The sequence below is a fragment of the Chiloscyllium plagiosum genome, unplaced genomic scaffold (assembly GCF_037043375.1).
Source record: "Chiloscyllium plagiosum isolate Xiang-an unplaced genomic scaffold, Cpla_swu_hap1 HiC_scaffold_5, whole genome shotgun sequence".
NCBI lineage: Eukaryota > Metazoa > Chordata > Chondrichthyes > Orectolobiformes > Hemiscylliidae > Chiloscyllium > Chiloscyllium plagiosum.
Window position 1 is genome coordinate 78,570,314 of NW_028270143.1, and position 22,827 is coordinate 78,593,140.

At 42.9% G+C, this 22,827-nt stretch overlaps 1 protein-coding gene across 2 annotated transcripts in view; it reads left to right on the forward strand.

Moving 5' to 3' along the window:
* The first annotated feature begins 7,023 nt into the window (after window positions 1-7,023).
* Window positions 7,024-22,827, forward strand: part of nmt2 (N-myristoyltransferase 2) — a 51,468-nt gene continuing 35,664 nt past the window's right edge. Inside the window, exons 1-2 of one of the 2 annotated variants that reach the window (XM_087987332.1) lie at window positions 7,024-7,147; window positions 16,146-16,284. In XM_087987332.1, the coding sequence (XP_087843458.1) occupies window positions 7,038-7,147; window positions 16,146-16,284 (249 nt within the window). In that variant the 5' untranslated portion in view covers window positions 7,024-7,037. Of the gene's footprint in view, window positions 7,148-16,145; window positions 16,285-22,827 lie in introns of those variants that run through there. The other variant, XM_087987333.1, reaches the window with a different exon arrangement.

Sequence of the window (22,827 nt, forward strand, 5' to 3'; positions counted from 1 at the left end):
GACTTTGTGATAAGAATAATGATATTTTTAAGAATGTGAACCTCATGGCTTGTTAGAGCCAAGGAGAGGAGGGACTTGTACTGTATATAATGGGAGACTTTGTAAGCCTCAGCGCGCCTTTTCTTCAAGGGTGCCCAACTCTGCAGACTTGACTTGTTAATAAAACTTTGTTTTCCTGAATTTGTCTAGAGCGATTATTGAGAAGCGATTTTCGTTTCTAACAACTTGGGGCTCGTCCGGGATAAACACTCCGGCCGCAAGGGGAGTTGAGGAAGGATATCGGAGAAGGTGCACCCTGCCGAGTTCGGCAGTCCCTGATTCCTTGCTTGTCACCCCGCGCGGCTTGAGCGAGTGATATCCTGGAGGCTCAGGAAAACAAAGGAGGGGTGTACCCGAGGCAGTGAGGACGGTTAACGATCGAGTAATTTCGGTGCACCGAACCCAGGTAAGAAAAAAACTTGCGGGGACCGTGTTTCCGGAGGACTGGGGACCTATGGGATGACTGTGGATTTTGTTTTCTACAGAGACGTGGGACTCAGGAATCTAGAGACCGGGGCTCGCCTGTGAGGGATTTTGCAGAGACCGTGTTTGAGGAGGAACATGTACCTACGGGGTGCCTGTGATTTGTGTCACAGAGACGTAGGACACAGGAATCCAAAGACCGGGGGTGCCTGCAAAGGAACCTGGGCGATCACGGGACTGAAGGTCCGGGAATTGGCTACATTGTGATAGATTATCACGGGAAAAATACGAAGTCCTCGGAAATGGGAAATAAGGGATCTAAGGCGATTAAGGGAAAGGTAGGCTTAAACAGGGACAATGACACATACCCCGGGGTACCTGACGATAGTCCGTTAGGGAGAATGCTAAATAATTGGGATCAGGGTGGAAGAAAGGGAAAATCTAAAAGGAAGATGGTAAAATACTGTCAAAAGTGGTCCCAGAAACCTATTCAGGGCGACTCAGTGTGGTGGCCTAGATTCGGTACTGACGAAGACTGGGTCCGGCAAGCCCTCATTTTATATGTCAATTCAAAACCTGATGTTAATCTGGAAGAAAGTGATTATGCCCTTTGTTGGCTACCGGTTACGATATCTTGCCAAATGCAGGTAACTAATAAAGACTCGAAAGGGCAGAAAGAATGGGACCCTTTAGATCACTTACCGCCGCCCTACGTGACCCCGTCTGCCCCACAGAATGTTCCTTCGGGTGACGACGATTCAGGGGAAGGGGAAGAAAATGGGGAGGAATCACAAACTACCTCAGGGGTACAGACCAGATCTCAAGCTGGAAAGGGTCACAGACAAAACCCTGTTTCGATTGCAAGAATGAATCCACTCCGGGAAGTGCCCATGGGGGGCGAGGAGGGAAGGACGGGATATGTGAACGTTCCCTTGACGAGTACTGAAGTACGGAATTTCAGGAGGGAGATGAAGGGTCTACTAGAGGACCCCATGGGACTTGCTGAACAATTGGATCAGTTCCTGGGTCCGAATACTTACACGTGGGAAGAGATGTGTTCTATCATGAAAACATTGTTCTCTAGCTAGGAGCGTCAGATGATACGACAAGCTGCGCTCTTGGTCTGGGAGAGAGAGGGGGGAGAAGGAGGGGAGCAGAAGTTTCCCCTCACCGACCCCGAGTGGGATAAGAACACGGAGGGAGGACGGCGCAACATGAGAGACGTGCGGGAATATTGGATAAAAGGAATAAGACACGCAGCCCCGAAGGGGCACAATTTTACCAAGGCCTTTGGTAATCATCAAAACCCGGAGGAAACCCCTACGGACTTCCTAGACAGGATTAGGAAGAATTTGCAGCAGTTTGCTGGGGTGGACCCTGAGACAGACGTGGGGCAACAACTCATACGGGTAGAGTTTGTATCAAAAGCCTGGCCGGACATACGAAAGAAGTTAGAGAAAATGGATGATTGGGATAGTAAATCTTTAAGTGAACTACTACGGGAGGCGCAAAAGGTGTTTGTAAGAAGAGACGATGAGAAGCAAAGGAAGGCAACAAAGATAATGATGCAAACGGTGCAACAAATGACAGCTGGAAGAAAGGAAAAGGGAGAGCCGTGGCAGAAACAGGAAAGGGGAGAGTCGTGGCAAGAGCAGAGGAAAAGAGAACCATGGCCGGAACAAAGGAAGAGTGGAGGAACGCGAGACCGCGACAGGGAAACGAAGAGGACACTCAGATGTTACTATTGTAATGAAGAGGGACATTTTAAACGGGAGTGCTCCCGCTACAAGCGGGAGGTGAGGTCGTACGCCCTGATGGAGGAAGATTAGGGAGGTCGGGGGTTCCTACCCTTGGGGCAAAAGGACTATCGACAGGAACCCCTGGTAAACTTGAAAGTAGGGCCCCAAGGATCGGAGATCACATTTATGGTGGACTCGGGAGCCGAAAGATCAAGTATAATCCAGATACCCCCCGGCACCCGAGCAGGAGGAAAAGTTATGGGGGTATCTGGAATTGGAGGACAGAAATTACAAGTCCCAGTGGTGGAGGACGTGGAAATTGGGTATGAAAACAGAACTACTAAACGAGACCTCCTTCTACTGCCATCGGCGGGGTTTAATTTGTTAGGAAGAGACTTGCAGGTCAAACTAGGGATTGGAACGGTACCAAATAACGGGGAAATGGTGGTAAGGTTGTTCGCCCTCACCGAAGAAGATGATCAACAAATAGACCCGGAAGTATGGTACCGAGAGGGGAACAGAGGGGGTCTAAACATCAAACCTCTCCAAATCACCATGTTACCAGGAAGAGGCCCGGTAAGAAGGAAACAATACCCGATTGCTATGGAAGGACGGGAGGGGTTACAACCTGTGATTGAAAGATTAATCACAGATGGACTACTGGAGGAATGCATGTCCCCTTTCAATACTCCAATACTCCCTGTGAGGAAGCCGGACGGGACATATAGGCTGGTGCAAGACTTGCGGGGGTTGAATGAAGTAGTCCAGGCTAGATACTAACGGGAAGTGGACGATTCCTGATGGGAGACAAGTACTGAACAAACAGATCACCCGGGGTATTCTGCACCGATTACACCATCAGACCCACTGGGGGGTGCAAGCCATGTGTGACACAATCCTGAGAGACTATGTATGCAGGGGGATATACACATTAGCCCAACAAGAGGTAGTCGGATGCCCCACTTGCCGGCGTATTAATCAGAAGGCCATGCGTTCTATGCCAGCCGGTGGTCAGCCCCTCGCGATTAGGCCATTTCAGAGGATCCAAGTCGACTTTACAGAATTACCCTCAGTACAGAGATGGAAATATCTGCTAGTAATAGTAGACCATTTCACTCACTGGGTAGAGGCTTTCCCAACTGCCAAAGACGATGCACCAACCGTGGCCCGACTGTTGTTAGAGAACATAATCCCGAGATATGGCATAATGGAATCTATCGACTCCGACTGCGGGACGCATTTTATTTCTAAGCTACACCATTTGATCTGTACTGCCCTGGGTATCCAATGGAAATTCCATGCACCCTGGCATCCTCAGAGTTCGGGTCGAGTTGAGAGAATGAATGGCACGCTCAAGACCCAATTGACTAAGCTGATGTTAGAAACTAAGTTACCCTGGCCAAAGTGCCTGCCCATTGCCCTATTGAGGATACGTACGGCACCTCGCCGAGATGTCGGGGTTTCCCCCTATGAAATGCTGTTCGGATTACCGTATTGGAGTACGGTTGATAGATGTCCCACTCTACAAGGGGGGGATGTATTTATCCGAACCTATTTAGTGGCCTTATCCCGTTCTTTTGCAGAACTCCGGAGGAAAGGTCTCCTGGCTCAGACTCCGCCGCTCGACTTCCTCCTGCATAAGGTGGAGCCCGGAGATTGGATACTTGTTAAGACCTGGAAGGCCGAAAAGCTCCAGCCGCGGTGGGAAGGACCGTTCCTGGTTCTATTAACAACTGAAGCAGCTGTTCGGACGAAAGAAAAAGGGTGGGTCCACGCATCAAGGATAAAGGGGCCTGTTCCGCCTGAAGAAGAAAGCACCTGGACATGCGAGCAAGGGGACAAGCCGTTGTCGGTAAAACTGAAAAGACAGCAATAATGAACTCTACTTGGACTGTATTGGTGGGGATATTGATCAGTTTACTCCTGTATGTGGGGGAGGGTGAGGGGAGATGTGACAAATGTCGAACTACAGTAAGACTTGGGATTCGAATCTATTCGGGATCATTTGTGTCCCATTCCTATGTGGACGATAGGTGTTACGATGTGAGTGCACGCCATGAATGTTGGGAGGATGGGAGACCCTATTATCAGATATATAATAAAGGATACGGTGGCAAAATCCATGGATGCCCTATAAATGACCGCTGGGTGTGTATTAGCAAAACTGGGAGGTGGGACCTATCCTCCGTGTTGCTCAGGGAGCAGGTTGACAGAGTCAAGGAGACCAGGATACAGATCCCTGATCGGGGGTTGGGGAAAGAGCAAGACCGTCAGGGAACGGTCGTGCTCCCTAAAGTGCCATCTGTATACGCAGAGGTAGAAGGAAAGATTGAACTCCCTGATGTTACACAAAACCTGTTTATTGATCTCACCTCTAGAATAGCCACTGTTTTAAATGTTAGCAATTGCTGGGTCTGTGGGGGGCCGCATATGTCGGAACAATGGCCGTGGACTGGTCAAAGCTTAGACATAGGGGAATTGCTGCAAACCACTTGGACTCATGACAACGACAGAAAAAGCCAGGGGTGGAGACTGACAAACAGCCCTGAGGGCCAGTTCTGTATTGAAGGCAAGGGGACCGTGAAGGTAGGGATTAGCCCCTGTCAGAATATATTGGATGCAGCCACGCGAGTATGGTGGCCTGAGAATATTGCTTGGTACATTGCACACCGAGATCATCAAAATTGCATTCGGTTACGTTCTGATTCCTCCTCTTACGAGCTAAGTGCTGACCCTTCCGATGGCATGAAAAGAGTGTGGAGCGGTGGTTGTCAGGGGAATCAATGCTGGAATAATCCTGTCCAGACTCTGCCACGGGGTCAACAATCCGAATACTGGAATTGCAGTGGTCCTGGTCCTTATGAGGGCGTCCCTGGGGTAAAAAAGTTGTGGGATGACGTTGTGAGGCAGGGAGGGCCTGCTCCAGATGGCCTATTTTGGATATGCGGTAATCAGGCATATTCCAAACTGCCCATGGGATGGGCTGGAGTATGCTTCCTGGGTCTAATAAGACCTGAATTCTTCCTATTACCCTGGGAGGAAGGCGATGATTTGGGAGTTAAACTCTTTGACCCCCTGCGTAGGTCGCCAAGGGATATCCAAGTCGGTGATTGGGGGGATGAGTGGCCATCGGCCCGGATTATTGAATACTACGGGCCGGCTACGTGGGCACAGGACGGATCATGGGGATATCGTACTCCTATCTATATGTTAAATCGGTCGTAGAGGTCATTACTAACCGGACTGCCCTGGCCCTAGAGTTGTTGGCTCAGCAGCAAGATCAGATGAGGGCTGCTATATATCAAAACCGACTTGCCTTGGATTATCTGTTGGCCTCGGAGGGGGGTGTGTGCGGGAAATTTAACCTGACAAACTGCTGTCTAGAAATTGACGATAATGGTAAAGCGGTTTTGAAAATTTCCGATGGTTCCACAACATGGGACGCGGGAACTTAAAGTGATGTTGCTGCGAAAGACCAAGGATTTCTCAGGCCCTTGAGGGAGGGGGGGCTTATCTTGGTCAGGCACATCTTAAAGAAAGAAAAGGGTGGAATTGTGAGAGGTAATTTCGGTTTAAACTTTAAGATGTGCCTGGACCACAGACTGATCTATAATAAAAGACAAAACTTTTGTTTCTTTTCTAGAACATTTTATATACTCAAAAGTAGAATAGTTTAAATTGTGCAGAATGCTGACAATTTGTGAGCAGAGTAAAAACAAACAGGCTAGTTTAAATTGTGCAGAATGCTGACAATTTGTGAGCAGAGTAAAAACAAACAGGCCCTTGATTGATGAAACCATTAACACAGGCAGGGAAGGATGAGTCCTTGACTGATAAGACTCCAGGATAGGGGAACGACTCGAGAGACATCTGTTACAGATTGAAGTCTTTGACTGATAAGACTACAGGGTGAGAAAAACAACAACTTTAGAGACTCTGGAGCCATTTGTTGCAGACTTTGTGATAAGAATAATGATATTTTTAAGAATGTGAACCTCATGGCTTGTTAGAGCCAAGGAGAGGAGGGACTTGTACTGTATATAATGGGAGACTTTGTAAGCCTCAGCGCGCCTTTTCTTCAAGGGTGCCCAACTCTGCAGACTTGACTTGTTAATAAAACTTTGTTTTCCTGAATTTGTCTAGAGCGATTATTGAGAAGCGATTTTCGTTTCTAACAGTTTGTGTGATACTGCACATTGTTTGTGGGTCTGGATTGTTTGTGGGATCCTGCACACTGTTTGAGAGCCTGGATTGTTTGTGGGATACTGCACGGTGTTTGTGGGTCTGGATTTTTTGTGGAATACTGCACATTGTTTGAGGCTTTGGAGTATTTGCAGGATACTGCATCCGGTTTGCATTGTTTATAGGATATTGCACACTGTTTGTGGGATACTGCACCCAGACTGTGGGTCTGGATTGTTTCGGGGTGTTCAGAGGCAGTAGCTGTGCCTGCCTGTCGGGGGCGCTGTTTCGGGGTGTTCAGAGGCAGTAGCTGTGCCTGCCTGTCGGGGGCGCTGTTTAGGGCGGTTCAGAGGCAGTAGCTATGCCTGCCTGTCGGGGGCGCTGTTTCGGGGTGTTCAGAGGCAGCAGCTGTGCCTGCCTGTCGGGGGCGCTGTTTAGGGCGGTTCAGAGGCAGTAGCTGTGCCTGCCTGTCGGGGGCGCTGTTTCGGGGCGTTCAGAGGCAGCAGCTGTGCCTGCCTGTCGGGGGCGCGGTTCCGGGGTGTTCACGGGCAGTAACTGTGCCTGCCTGTCGGGGGCGCTGTTTCGGGGTGTTCACGGGCAGTAGCTGTGCCTGCCTGTCGGGGGCGCTGTTTACGGCGGGTCGGCGGTTGGACGATGGCGGAGGACAGTGAGTCGGCGGCAAGTCAGCAGAGCCTGGAGCTGGACGACCACGACACCTGCGGCATCGACGGAGACAACGAGGAGGAAAATGAGCAAACGCACAGGTAGTGGTCGGCGGGGAGGAGGCCGGGGGGGAGAGTCTCCCTGCGGTTGCCCGGGGATGTGTGTCTGGGGGAGTCGGGGCCCAGGGCCCGGCCTTGCCTGAGGCTCGGGGATTTGTGCGCTGTCTACAATTATCAGGTAAACCGTGAAGACATTGAGTCCCTGCACCGTGTATACATCGGGCTAGTAAATAAAGCGAGAGGATCTCGCCCCTGGACCATGCAGGTTGGCAGCTTGAATCTGCTGCGCCATGTGGGTTTGGCAGGTTAATTGTGGGAGGGAGGAGGAGGTAACTGGCTGGGCTCAGGTCTGGGGCATCTCGCCCCCCAACGCCTTATCTGAAGCTTGCAAGGTCAAGAAATCAGTAAAGTCTTTCCAGCCAGCATGTTACCAATTCCATCCTCCTCCTCAGTAACCTGCCCCTGCCTCCAGTCTGTTGTTTGTGTCGTGGAACTGACTACAATCTTCAACAAAAAAATGAAATTGCTGGAAAAACGTAGCAGGTCTGGCAACGTCTGTGGTGAGAAAGCAGGTTAAAGTTTCGGGTCCAGTGATCCTTCTTCAAAACCTGCTGAGTTTTTCCAGCAATCAATTGAACACTACCACAGCCAAGTTTGTAAATTCATATTTTTTAAAATTATAAGTAGTCATTGAACATTAAAGCAAGGAGAACGTTTGCAAACTTCACACAAGTTTCTGTTTAGCCCTCAGTGGAATTTTCAATGACAATTTCGGGGGCATCAATTTCAGGAAATATGTAAACATCCCAGAGTATAGAAGATTACTAAGGCGTCACGAAAGTCAAGAGACTTCAGTCATGAGGAGAGATTGAGATGTTAGGGCTGTTTCCCTTGGAACATCCGAGATGAAGAGTTGCCTGCCAAGGTGCCGTATTATAATAGGGTAGGTAGAAATAAACTATTCCCCTGGCAGGTGTCAGTAACTTGAGATTATAGATTTAAAAACATTGGCTGAAGCTGTTTTTTCATTTATTCTTTTCATAGGATTAGATATCCATCCCTAATTGGTCTTGAACTGAGTGACTTGCAAGGCCATTCATTGAACAGTTGAGATAAGCTTTTTATTCCATTGAATTCAAATTCCACCATTGCTGCAGAGGGATTTGATCCAAAGGTTTCAGAATTACTAGTCCAGTGAAGTTAGTACTACACCACCATCTCACATCAGAAGAAGTTCTTTACTCAGTGTATGGTTGAGATCTAGAATACTCTACCTTAAATGTTGCGGAAGTTGATTCCATAAACACTTAGTGTAATTTTAAAGCAAATATAACACTCCTTTGTAAGAAAGGAATGAGACAGAAATCATAAAACCTAATGCCAATTAATCTAGCATCTTTCTGGGAAAATGCTGAAATCCATTATTAAAGTAATAGTAGTGTTTAGAAAATTAAGCAGAGTGAACACAGTTTCATGGAAGAGACATTTTGTTTGACAGATTTCTTTGGAGTTCCTTGAGGAACTCATTCCTCATTCCTGAAGAAGGGCTTATGCCCGAAACGTTGATTCTCCTGTTCCCTGGATGCTGCCTGACCTGCTGCGCTTTTCCAGCAACACATTTTCAGCTTCCTTGAGGATATAACATGTAAGGCAGAGAAAAGGGAACCAGTAATGTATATTTTGATTTTGAAAAGGCATTCAATAAGGTATCTCTCAAATAGTTACCAAGCAAATAAGAACTCATGGTGCTAAGAATAAAATTAACATGGGCAAAATATTGCATAACTAAAACCATTGTCTCAACTAATTAGTGACTTGAATAAAGAGACCAAGACTGGTGTTACCAAATTTGTTGTTGATATAAAATTAAGGTAGGAAAGCAAGGTGTGAGAAGGACACAAAGAGCCTGCAAGGATTAGAAGATAAGCTAAGTGCATAATGTAGCTAAATGAGTATATTATTGAAAAAAAATGTGAGGTTTGCTACTTTGGCAGGAACAATGAAACAGGTTATTGTTTAAGTTGAGACTGCGAAATGCTGTGGTACATTGGGATCTGGGTGCCCTTTTATATGGATCTCAGAGTGCAGCTACTTCAAGTAATTAGGAGGGTAAATAGAATGTTAGCTTTATTGTAAGGGATTAGAGAGTGTTATGATCCCATCTATGGCCCTACAGAACAAATCAGATCCCAGAATGAAGCCTGCCTGATAGATCTATAGTTAACATTGTGCTTGATCACATATTCATACAAGGCTGCAGATGTTGTTTAATAGCAGAACCTAAATTTATTACACAAAAGAGGCAGAAGCAAATCAAACAATATAGAAGAGAGTTTAAAAGGTTCTGAACACAGGTGGCAAAATAATTGTTTCCCAACACTACCTATTACAGATACTGACTCCAGAGTAATTATAACACCTAGGAGAAAGTGAGCACTGCAGATGCTGGAGATCAGAACTGAAAATGTGTTGCTGGAAAAGCGCAGCAGGTCAGGCAGCATCCAAGGAGCAGGAGAATCGACGTTTCAGGCATGAGCCCTTCTTCAGGAATGGCCAAAGAAGGGCCTATGCCCGAAACATCGATTCTCCTGCTCCTTGGATGCTGCCTGACCTGCTGTGCTTTTCCAGCAACACATTTTCAGCTAATTATAACACCTACCAAACTCAAGTTTCTACTTAAATGATCCCTTCCGATTTCTTTTAATGGACCCTGTGGACAATTTTACAATTGTTTTGTGAGTTTTCACGTATTATCGTTTCATAATTCTGAGGGCCTAAATTTTCTCAGTTTTAACAGCTTGAATACTTCCATTAAAGATCTCTCCGCTTGGAAACCGTTCTACTGAAGTGACTGGTTCCTCTGATCAGAACTAAAATAAAATTAATTTCCGCTGCTAGGAGAAACTATTCCATCTTCCAATCTAAAGTCCAGATTCTTCTGACGTAACTTGGAACTTGCTGTTCTGAAGTCAAAACTAAACAAATTGCCATTATGTGCTTAATCTTCCTGTTCTAAATACAATGTTCCTGAAGAAGGGCTTATGCCCGAAATGTCGATTCTCCTGTTCCTTGGATGCTGCCTGACCTGCTGCGCTTTTCCAGCAACACATTTTCAGCTCTAAATACAACATTATAAACATTTAATCCAATAAAACAGCAAGAGTCTGGTAGGCTGTGAACTGAAGTTACATGCCTTCTGATCAATGATTTATTTAGGTTACTGTTCTAAAATGACTTTGACTTGTTAAACAAACCTTACAGAACTGCTAAAACAGTTTGTCTCTATTTTAAAATCCACCTTCTCAGAGTGATGGTAATGATAAATAATGGTACGCAATAACATTGCAAGGTTTGTGAAGGTTATAAAAAGGAATATTGTAAAAAGGAAAGAGTAAGAGAAATGTAAAAAACGAAAAGGAAAAAATAAACATAAGTAAATGTTCGTTCGCTCAACAGTTCATCAGTTACAGTCAGAAATAGGGGAAATTATAATGGGGAACAAAATTTGACCTGCTTTTACAAAGGAGGATGCAAATAACATTCCAAAGTATGAGGGAACTCAAGATCAAGTGAAAGGGTGGATCTAATTGAAATCAGTATTGTAGGGAAATGCTGTTGAGAAAATTGATGGTATTAAAGACTGATAAATTCACCAGGGCCTGATAACCTACGTCCCAAAGTATTTAAGAAAGTGGCCCTAGAAATAGTGGATGGATTGATATTCATCTTTCAAAATTCTAGAGGCTCTGGAACAGTTCCTATGGATTGGCGTGTAGCTATTGTAATCCCACAATTTTAAAACAAGAGTGAAACAGAGTTACAGGCAAGTTAGCCTGACATTGGTATTGGGGGAAATGCTTGATTTCATTATAGAAGATTTTACAACAGAACACTTGGAAATCAGTCACAAGATTGGACAGAGTCAGCATGGGTCAATCATAAAAGCGAAATCATGCTTGACAAATCCAATGGAATCTTTTAAGGATATAACTAGTATGGTTGATAAGGGGAAGCCAGTGGATGTGGTTTACTTGGACTTTCAAAAGCTTTTGATACTGTTCCATATGAGAGTCTAGTATGTTATATTAAGGCAAATGGGTTTGGGAATAGGGTTCTGACATGGACAGGATACTGGTCAGCAGACAGAAGTAATTTTCCAAGTGGCAGGTACTGACTAGTGAGATAACACAAGGACCAATGCTTGGACCCCGGCTATTCATAATATATATTAATCAGTGGATGAGAGAACTAAATGTAATGTCTATAAATTTGCAGATGACACAAAACTGGGTGGGAGGTGAGCTGTGAGGAGGATGTCGAGATGTTTCAGTGTGATTTAGACAAGTTTACTGAGTGGGCAAATGCATGGTAGATGATGTACAGTGTGGATAAATGTAAAGTTATCCACTTTATTAACAAAAGCATGAGGAAGATTATTATCTGTATGGTGATAGTTTGGGAAAGAGGGGTTGCAACACGGTCTGGATGTTCTTGCACACCAGTCACTGAAAGTAAGAAGTTGAGCTTTTGTGGTACAGTGGTACAAACCAGTCTTTGAGTCATAAGGCCCATGTTCAAGTCCCATCTGTTCCAGGGGTATGTTGGTCTGAACAGGTTTATTAAAAATATCTGCAGATGAAGTAAACTTTGCAGAAAGCAATTGGTATGTTGGCCTTCATGATGAGTGGACTGAAGTACCGGAGCAGGGATGTCTTGCTCTATATGGCCTTGGTGAAATCGCACATAAGAACCAGGAGCAGGAGTAGGCAAGTGCCCCTTGACCCTGCTTCGCTATTCAATGGCTGACCTCATCTCAGACTCAACTCCATTTTCTGGCCTCCTCCCCTTACCACCTGGAGTATTTTTTGAACTTTATTCATTATTGGAATTCGGGCATTTCTGGCTGGGCCACCATTTATTGCCCATCATAGTTACCCTTGAGAAGGTGGTGCTGAGCTGCCTTCTTGAACCACTGAAGTCCCTGTGCTGTAGATAGGCCCACAATGCTGTGGGGGAGGAAATTCCAGGACTTTGACCCAGTGACACTGAAGGAATGGCAATATATTTCCAAGTCAGTGGATTGAAGGGGAACTTGCAGGTGGTATTGTTCCTCTATCTGCCGCCTTCTAAGTGTAAGTGGTTGTGGGTTTGGGAGATGCTACTAAGGATCTTTGGCAAATTTCTGCACTGCATCTTGTAAATAGTACACATTGCTGCTACTGAACATCAGTAGTTGAGAGAGTAGACATTTGTGAATGTAGTGCCAGTCAAGCAGGTTACTTTAGCCTGGATCATGTCACTATTGAGTGTTGTTGGAGCTATGCCCATCCAGGCAATTGGGGATTATTCTGTCACATTCCTGATTTGTGCCTTGTAAATGGTGGACAGACTTTGGGGAGTCAGGAGGTGAGTTACTCACTATAGACTGGTACAAAAAGAGAAGTCACATGGTATCAGAGGTGAACTGGATACAGAACTGGCTTAGTCATTGGAGACAGGTGGTAACAGTGGAAGGATAATTTTCAGAATGGAGGGTTGTGACTAGTGGTGTTTGGGACCTCTGCTGCTCATGGTCTACATATGTGATTTGGAGGAAAATATGGCTGGTCTAATTTGTAAGTTTGCAGACTATACAAAGATAGGTGGAGTTGTGAATAGTGAGGAGGATTGTCAGAAGATACAATAGGCAATAGATCAGTTGGAGGCATGGGCTGAAAAATGGTGGATGGAGTTTCATCTGGACAAATAGGTCGTGATGCATTTTGGAAGGTCAATTGTAGATGGAAATTATACAGCGAATGGCAGAACCTTTAAGAGTATTGATCTGCAGAGGGATCTGGGTGTGCAGGTCCACAGATCACTGAAGGTGGCATCAGTAGATAAGGCCTGTGGCATGCTTGCCTACATTGGAAAGGGCATTGAGTGTAAGGATAGGCAAGTTATGTTACACTTGGAATATTGCGTACAGTTCTGGTCACTATATTACCAAAAGGACGTGGATGCTTTGGACAGGGTACAGAAGAAGTTTACCAGGATTGTGTGAGGGATTTTAGCTATGAAGAAAGGTTGGATAGACTGGGTCGATTTTCATTAGAATGCAGGAGGCTGAGCTGTGCCCTGATAGAAGTTTAAATGATTGGGAATGGAATGGAATGTATGAGGCATTTTCCTCCGGTGGAGGGGTCAATTACTAGGGAACACAGGTTTAGGGTGCGAGGGGGAATGTTAAAAGGAATGTGCAAGGCCACCCATTCCTCTGTTTGGGAGCTTTGCACCGAGCATAGCAGTTCTGCATTCTGTGTTTTTTTTGTTTTTGCTTTTTTTTTTATCTATTAGTTATTTGCTTATTTATTGGTGTTGCTTTGCACAGTGTTAGGGTTTGTTTTGTATTATATGGTAGATTAGTAGTTAGTAGACAGTCGTATTGTAATTTGAGTTTTTTTTCTTTTTATTAAACTGATATTTGTTATTGATTGTATCTTTCAATAATTGTATATGTTTGTAAAGTTAAAAAAATTGCTAATAAATATATTTATTCAAAAGAAAGGAATGTGCACGGCAAATTTTTCTCACACAGAATGCCTGGAACGTGCTGCCAGAAGAGGTGGTGGAAGCAGACACTTTTGTAGCATTCAAGAAACACTTGGACAAATACAAGCCGAGGAAGGGAATAGAGGGATAAGGATCCTGTAAATGAAGACAGTTTTAGTATGAAAGGGCAAACTGTGTTGGCGCAGGCCTGGAGGGCGGAAGGGCCTGACTTGGTGTGTGCTGTACTTTCTTTTGTTCTTTAAGCCTCTGACCTACCCTTGTAGCCACTGTTTATATGATGTTCAGTTTCAAGTCAGTGGTAACCCCTAGGATGTTGATTATGGGCATTCAGTGATGGTCACGTCATTGAATTTCAAGGTGTGGTGGTTAGACTGTGTCTGATTGGAGATGGTCATTGCCTGGCATTACTTGGTGTTGTGAATGTTACTTGCCACTTTTCACCCCAAATTTGGATATTGTCCGTATCTTTTTGTATTTGAACATGGACTGTTTCAGTGTCTGAGGAGTCACAAAGGATTTGATTAGATTACTTACAGTGTGGAAACAGGCCCTTCAGCCCAACAAGTCCACACCGACCCTCCGAAGAACAACCCACCCAGACCCCTTTACCTAACACTATGGGCAATTTAACATGGCCAATTCACCTGACCTGCACATTTTTTTTTTGGACTGTGGGAGGAAACCCACGCAGCACTCGGAGGAAACCCACGCAGACACGGGGAGAATGTGCAAACTCCACACAGATAGTTGCCTGAAGTGGGAATTGAACCCAGGTCTCTGGCGCTGTGAGGCAGCAGTGCTAACCACTGTGCCACCATGCCACCCCAATACTGAACATTGTGCACTTCTATGTAGTTTTGATCTCCTTGTCTGAGGAAGGATGTTCTAGCTTTGAAGGAAGTGCAACAAAGATTTATCAGACTGATTTCTGGGATGACAGGACTGATGTATGAAGAGAGACTGGATAAGTTAGGACTATATTCACTGGAGTTCAGAAGAATGAGAGGATGGTGGCTCATAGAGATTGATTAAATTCCAATGGGACAAGACAAGAAGGATGTTCCCAAAGACTGGGGAGTCCAGAACCAGGGATCAGAATGTAAGGATATGAGAATAGTGGAGTAGGTCAAAGGGCTGAATGGCCTGCTCCTGCACCAATTTTGTATGGGCCACCAACATTTTGTCAATAAACCCTGATACCACTGCGATTAAAAACAAAACCTCAGGGAATTTTTTAAGCAGTATAATTTTACATTTGCATGAATTTTATTATAATTTAAACTATTAATCAAACTTTTTAAGGATATTAAAAATTGCTGTTATCTTGCTGCAAATAAATTTCTTATGCAAAATAGTAAAAACCAAAATGAGATGATGATTCAGTCATTAGTGAGAACTCTGTAGTTGAACTTCATTGGCAAGCATGAGAATTCTTTCCAGTCCCTCCTCGATGAACCTTCATGTCGCAACCAGTGGGACATGCCCATTAGAGTAAAAAAATAACAAAACATAACCCATCCATTCAAGAAAGGAGGGAGACAGAAAACAGGAAATTACAGACCAGTTAGCTTGTCATCTGTTGTGGGAAAGGTGTTAGAATCAATCATAATGGAGGTTATAACTGGACATGTGGAACTACTTAAGATAATCAGAACATGCCAGCATGGTTTTGTAAAATTGAAATCATATTTCGCCAATTTATTGGAATTTTCTGAAAGAGTAATGTGCAGTGTGGATAAAGGCAGTCTCTTGATCAACTGTACTTAGCTTTTCAGACGTCAAATGGCCTCTTTCTATGCTGAGGTTGCCTATGATTTGAGTTCATCAGAGCAAACTATTACTATATTTATGTCAGATGCCTTAGTATGAGTACCAGTTTTCTGTTATAGCAGTGTGGAAACATTATGCTAATGATTTTAGTGATCATCCCACAAAATCTTTGTTTTATTAGCTCACACAGGCCATGCTCAAATAGCGTACTTTTCCAAAACACAAAGCAATATGCCACCTGTAAGCCATCATTTTGCAATTGGGTAACACTTGCTGCACAGTCCTGAATGCACTAATAGCTGTATGAACAACTAATTTAAGATAATCAAACTTGCAATGTGACTCATTTAGTGATATGCAAGAAGTGATATGCATTCATGTGTAGGGGTCCCTTTACAAACAGGAGGACCATATTTAAGCTTTGTGCCTTTTTGAATTACCAGAAGCTTGGGAGCTTATCATTTCCTGCAGCTTTCTCCTTAGCAACGCCTTCATTAACCAAGGTTGATTTATCAGCTTGTTTTCACTCTTTTCGCTTATGGTATAAATTGTTGTGATCATTTGAAATTCAGCAATCTTACGTTTGCTGTGATGATTGTAAGACAAAATGTTCTAGTAATATGTCTCTCTTTTCAGTAATATTTAAGTTCTTTATGATGAAGGGGCTGGTTGTTGTAAATGGTAATTTTCTCCTTATTTTATCTAAATTTGCTGACAGAAGTCCTGGAGGGGAAACTGGGGCCAGAAAGAAGAAGAAAAAGCAGAAAAAGAAGAAAGAGAAGCCTAGTTCTGCGAGCACCAAGTCAGATTCTGCCTCTGATTCACAGGAAATCAAAGTTCAACAGCCCGCTTCAAAAGTGAAGTCATATTTTTAATGTCTTACTAACTTCTTTAAAATGTATTCAGAAAAGTAAAATATGCTTGATTTCTTTAGTAAATGTGCCTTTAACTATGCTTAATGTGAGCACAATTTGCTAAACCTCAAATTCCTGCTCATATTCTTTGTTTCCATGTAAATGGACCAATGCTTAAAACGTGAGATAATTTATTTACTAGTTTGCTCCTGAGATGACTGCTAGTGTAGAAGCTGTACACATTAATAGCAGGCTTCTTTGAAGCATGGTTTGGTATTGACCTGATATTTCTCGGTTGAATTTGCTGCCAGGGCTACCTTGAGCATTTTCGTTTCCGATTTCATTCAATTTTGTCAGTACCTTTATGTACCAAACAATAATATAACTTTTTGGACTGATGCTCAGTCATCATCTGTCAGAGTACTATTAGATGTAGAATTTGATCATTTCTTCTGAAACAAATGAAGCATCTTTAAATTAGTTGTTACATTTTGCAGGCATAACTTTGTAGCAAGCTCTTTAAGCCCCAAGTGATCATTTTTCTTCAATTGTTGAAGTATTTATGTTTACAGATGTTTTTGTTTAAGTTGTATATATTCCCATTTTCACTCTTGAACCACACCATGTGCGCACTGAAATGACTGTGACCATGTGTCTAAATGGTTCTTTCTAAATTTAGATTTGAGCAGGTTTTTTTAATTTTACCCCTGCTGAACTTGGAATATGATGGTTTGTGAGATGATTTCAGATCTTTTTTGTACCTTTTCTTTCAGCAAGACACTTTTTTTTCCCAGTCTGATTCAAAATCTATTTCCAAGAAATATTTTCCTTATTGAAATTTTCACTTTGCTGGTGAGAAGTCTGTTGAGAAATAGTTTTTGAGCTGTACTGTACCTAAATCATGTTCTAACCTGAGGTCACCATCAAGTTCCTGCCTTCTCAATTTCATCCCTTCACCTGAGGCATGGTGACCTCCAGGTTAAACCACCACCAGTCATCTCTCGGCATTGAGAGAGCAGCAACATGGTCCTCTGGGACTGTAGCAACTTTACCGCAATCATTGCAGGAAAATGTAAAATGAGATGGACTAATTATAGCAAATTTCCTGAACTGAGAAGTTTATGTTGTTACTCTTTTTTTTAAACAATGCGCAATGCTAAACTCTTAATAGGTGACTTGGAGTCATACAACAAAAAAAAGACCCTTCGGTCCAACTCATCTGCGCCAACCAGATATCCCAATCTGACTTAGTCCCATTTGCCAGCATTTGGAACATATCCATCTAACCCCTTCCTATTCATATACCCATCCGGATGCCCTTTAAATGATGTAATTGTACCAGTCTCTACTACTTCCTCTTACAGCTCGTCCCATTCACGCACCATCCTCTCCATGAAAAAGTTGCCCCTCAGATCCTTTTTAAATCTTTCCCCTCTCACATTAAACCTATGCCCTCTAGTTTTGGACTGCCTCACCCTAAGAAAAAGACCTTGGCTATTCAACCTATCAATGCCCCCCATTTGTAGGTCATTTTAAAGCTGTACAAATAACTGCTGGAAGAATGGAAACTTCTTGAAAGATGTGTCAATATTCATCACAATCAGCAGCCTTTATTTTTAGTTGTCATTCAGTTTCCTTTTCCTCCTTTTTGATTAATGCTGTGTATGGTTTACGGGTCTCAAAAATCACTTTATTTATTGATAGGCTCCTTCCAGATGTAAGAGCCAAAGCAGTGAATCCCAGAAGCCTACTTCCAGGCTTTAACGATGCACAGTCTATTTTTATTCAGTAATTTCTGGGCTGGTCCGGTTTACCAGTTTCATTCTCCTATCATATCTTGTATCATGTGTAGTAGTGCAATGGAGAAGTAATGCAACATGTGAGCTCCTCAGCCCAGGAGTCTGGAGCTTGTCTCTCTGCTTTCTTTTTTCCTCTTCCTATGATTTTTAAAAGATGCTTCCATTTATTATGGTACCTTCCCTTCTTTTAACAACTTCAGCGGAAGGCATCTTCTCCGGTCCAGGCCCAGCAACAATGTGGCTTCCAGCGGCCCAGAATGGCAGTTTAAGCCTGTTGGGTGGTCTCCTGGTGTGGCGGTCTTGTCAGGGATGGGCGGTCTTGGCCTGGCATGGAGGTCCTGTCCCAACATGGAGGTCTTTGGTGGCTTATGGGTATTCCAGCAGCCCAATATGAAAGTCTTGTCCCAGCACGAGGTCTCATCCATGTTTTGGAGGTGCTTCTGTATCTTCCAGCAGCCCAGCATGGAGGTCTCAGCTCGGCCCTGAGTGGTGATTTCGACCTGGTTTTCCAGTATACCCCAAATTCAGTAGCTGTTTATCGAACTGTGGTGAACGTTTTCTTGTTACTTGCTGTTCGTGACTTCAGTTATTAATTTGGGCATCGTAGTATGGCGACTTCAAAAACTTTTCACTGCATTTTGAATGCCTGGACTGTGTACAAGGTTTTTTTTAACATCAGAATTTTGAGGAACCAACCAGAGGAACAGGTCATCCTTGATTTGGCTTTGTGTACTGATAAAGGGTTAATTAATAATCTTTTGTGATAGGTTCTTGAGGAATAATTGACCATAACACAATAGAACTCATCATTATGACAGAAAGTGAAGTCATCAAATCTGAAACTAGAATTCTTAGGTCTTAAAAAAACGTACCAAGGCACGAAGGATTACACTGGCTGGGATACATTGTGTAACTTAATTAAAAGGCATGACAGAGGATAAGCAATAATTAATAGTTATTGAACAAAAGTGTGCATTGTAACCGTTAGACATTCTTTTCAAGAGAAAGAACACAACAGGAAAAGTTGCCCAACCATGGCTAACAAAAGAAATTGATGATACTATTATATTGAAACATGATTTGTAGTTGTTGGAAAAAGTAGGAATCCTGAGGAAAAACAACAAGAGAGGGGTCCCTAGACTTGAAACGTTAACTCTGCTATCTCTCCACAGATGTTGTCAGACCTGTTGAATTTTCTCCAGCAATTTCTGTTTTTGTTTCAGATCTTCAACATCCACAGTTTTTTGTTTTACTGTAGCAATCCTGAAGACTGGGAGCAGTTTAGGATTCAGCAAAGATTGAGAGTAGAAAAATACAGTGTGTGAATAAACTTGCAAGGAATGTAAAAGCAACTTGTAAAAGTTTCTGAAAGTGTATAAAAAGGAAGAGAAATGAAGGTCCCTGACAATCTGAAACAGGAAAATTGATAATGAAGAACAAGGAAATGGCACAGAAATTAAACCACTTTAGTTCTGGCTTCATAGATTAGAACCCTGATAACTTCACAGATGCTAGAGAAACAAGGCTCTGTTGGGAAGGAGGAATTGAAGGAGACTAATATTAAATAAAGTAAGTGGAGAAATTAAAGGGACTGAAAGCTGATAAATTCCCAGATCCAAAAAATTTACAACCTAGTGTGCCAAAGGAGGTTGTCAAAGAAATAGTGGATGCATTAATTGTAATCTTCCAAAATTCTGTAGATTTTGGAATAGCCCTAGCAGATTGGAGGTGGCAAGTGTAACCCCACCGTTTAAAAAATAAAGTTGGGAGGAAAGCAGAAATTTATAGATTCATTTACATCAGCAGTAGGGAAAGTGTTGAACTCTATATAACAGAGGTTGTGATGGTAGAATATCATGGAAAATGTCACTGGTATTACACAAAGACAGCAAGGATTTACGATAGTGAAATTATGTTTGGCAAACCTTAATGGTGTGCTTTTCAGGATGCAACTAGCAGAATAGATGAAAAGTGTTTGTGGTATATTTGAATTTTAGAAAGTGTTTGGTAAAGTTCTGCATAGGAAGTTAGTGTACATAATTAAAGTAGATAGGATTGGTGGTAATATACTGGCATGATTAAGAATTAGTTAACAGACAGGAGTTGAGAATTGGAATAAATGGGCCATTTTCAGTGTGGAAGGTGGCTGATGGATCAGCACTCGGGTTCCCTTCTCTCAATGTATATCAATATTTTGGACCTACCAAGTTTGTTGACCACAGAAAAGTTGATTCAATTGTGAGTTGTGGGGAAGATGTAAAGAGGTTTTTACATCAATTTCGACAAGTTGAGTGAGTGAGAAAATTATATTGATAATTGTGGTGATGTCCACTTTGGTAGGAGAAACAGAATCCTTAATTGTCTAGAGAGCATTTTAGAGTCAACCACTTTGTAGATCTGGAGTTGCATATACACCAGACCAGGTAAAGATGGCAGATTTCCTTCCTGAAAGGACATTAATGATATATGACAACTGACAGTGATCACATAGCCACCATTAGACTAGCCATTTATTTCAGATTTTTACTGATTTCTGATTTCACTGTTTGCCATGGTAAGATTTGTACTCATGTCCACAATATTAACCTGAAGTTCTGGATTGCTTGTCTAGTGACAGTACCATTATTCCACCATCTCTCCTGTGCTGAAAGATTGGGTAAATTTGATGTGCACAGGGACCTGGGTGTCCTTGTACAGTGGTGACTGAAAACAAGCATGTCAGGTGCAGCAAGCTATTAGGAAATGGTTCTTTTGCTTTCATTCCAAGATGTTTTAGTAGGGGATCAAAAAAGTCTTGGTGCATTTGTATAGTGCCTTGAAAGCCCATGCTTGTAATATTAAGTGCAAGTTTGATCTGTTTACTGAAGAAAAGTTGTACTTGCCAAAGAGGGAATACAATGAACTTTCACAAACTGATACCTAGAATGGTAAGTTAGTCATATGATGTGAGTTTGGATCTATATTCACTGGAGTTTAGAATAATGAAAGGGTATATAATTGAACCACATAAAAAAAAATCTAGTGGACAGACTTGATGCAGAAATGATTTGGTTAAGGATTTGAGACCATGTTCCCAGGAAATAAGGTAGACCATTTTGGACTGAGTTCCGGAGAATTTTCTTCAGTCAGAAGGTGCTGAACCTGTGGAATTCTGTACCGGAGGAGGCTTTGGAAGCCGAATTGCTGTTTGATTTCTAAAGGCTAAAGGTGGCGATGAGCATGACATTGAGCTAGAAAGTCAGCAATCATCATGCTGAATGGCAAAGTGGTAAATAGCTTACTCTTGCTCCTGTTTTCTATGTTAAGAACTACATTTTGATTCTGGTGTGATGTGGGCTGTTGCATTGATTTTTCTGCCACTATGAAGCAGATTGTTCAACAAACTGGAATTTCACCAGGACACTGGTGATATTATTTACATGAACTGCACCCTGGAAAATTTATCAGACTCAAATATAGGCCTTTGGAGTGGATAGAACCCACACTTCACCAAAGATGTGCTGAAGTTCTGCCCGTTGATCCCTCAGAGTGGATTTGTCACTAGCTGTTTGGTATTATTAGCCTCTTAATCCTTCAAGCTTTATTTATTTTTTCCTTTATAATACTCAACTTTTTTATTTGTATCTTGCAAAATGTATAGTAATTATAAGAGAATACTAGTAGAATATTTAAAACATTTACTGCGACAGTTGGTACTACAACTGACTTTAGAGTGGGTATGTTATTAAGTTTGAACTTTATTGCTGGAACAGCACAGCAGGTCAGGCAGCATCCAGGGAACAGGAGATTCGACGTTTCGGGCACAGGCCCTTCTTCAGGAAGGGCCTGAAGAAGGGCCTGTGCCCGAAACGTCGAATCTCCTGTTCCCTGGATGCTGCCTGACCTGCTGTGCTGTTCCAGCAATAAAGTTTCAACTTTGATCTCCAGCATCTGCAGACCTCACTTTCTCCTCATATGTTATTAAGTATCAAGCAGGCAAATACTCCAAACCTAATGCAGACTAAATGTTATCTTCAGCCCCGTTTGAACAATTTACTCATTTTGGTGCCCTTTACAAAATAGAATCTCTGTAATTTTGCGCACTGATGCGTCATTTCAGTATGTCAAAATCCTTTGTTAGATGGGCCGATAGGCTGAGAAGTGGCAGATGTAGCTTAGTTTAGAAAAATGCAAGATGCTGCAGTTTGGAAAGACAAATCAGAGCAGGACTTATACACTTAATGATAAGGTCCTAGGGAGTTTTGCAGAACAAAGAGACCTTGGAGTGCAGGTTCATAGCTCCTTGAAAGTAGAGTCGTAGGTAGAAAGGATAATGAAGAAGGCGTTTAGTATGCTTTCCTTTATTGATCGGAGCAGTGAGTACAGGAGTTGGGAGGTCATGTTAGGGCTGTACAGGACATTGGTTAGGCCACTGTTGGAATATTGCATGCAGTTCTGGTCTCCATCCTATCAAAAGATGTTGTGAAAGTTGAAAGGGTCCAGAAAAGATTTACAATGATGTTGCCAAGATTGGAAGATTTGAGCTATAGGGAGAGGCTGAATAGTCAGGGCTGTTTTCCCTGGAGCATCAAAGGCTGAGGGGTGACCTAATGGAGGTTTTAAAAATCATGAGGGGCATCGATAGGATAAATAGACAAAGTAATATCCCTGGGGTGGGGGAGTCCAGAACTAGAGGGTTTAGGGTGAGAGGAGAAAGATATAAAAGGGACCTAAAGGTAAACTTTTTCACGCAGTGGGTGGTGCGTAT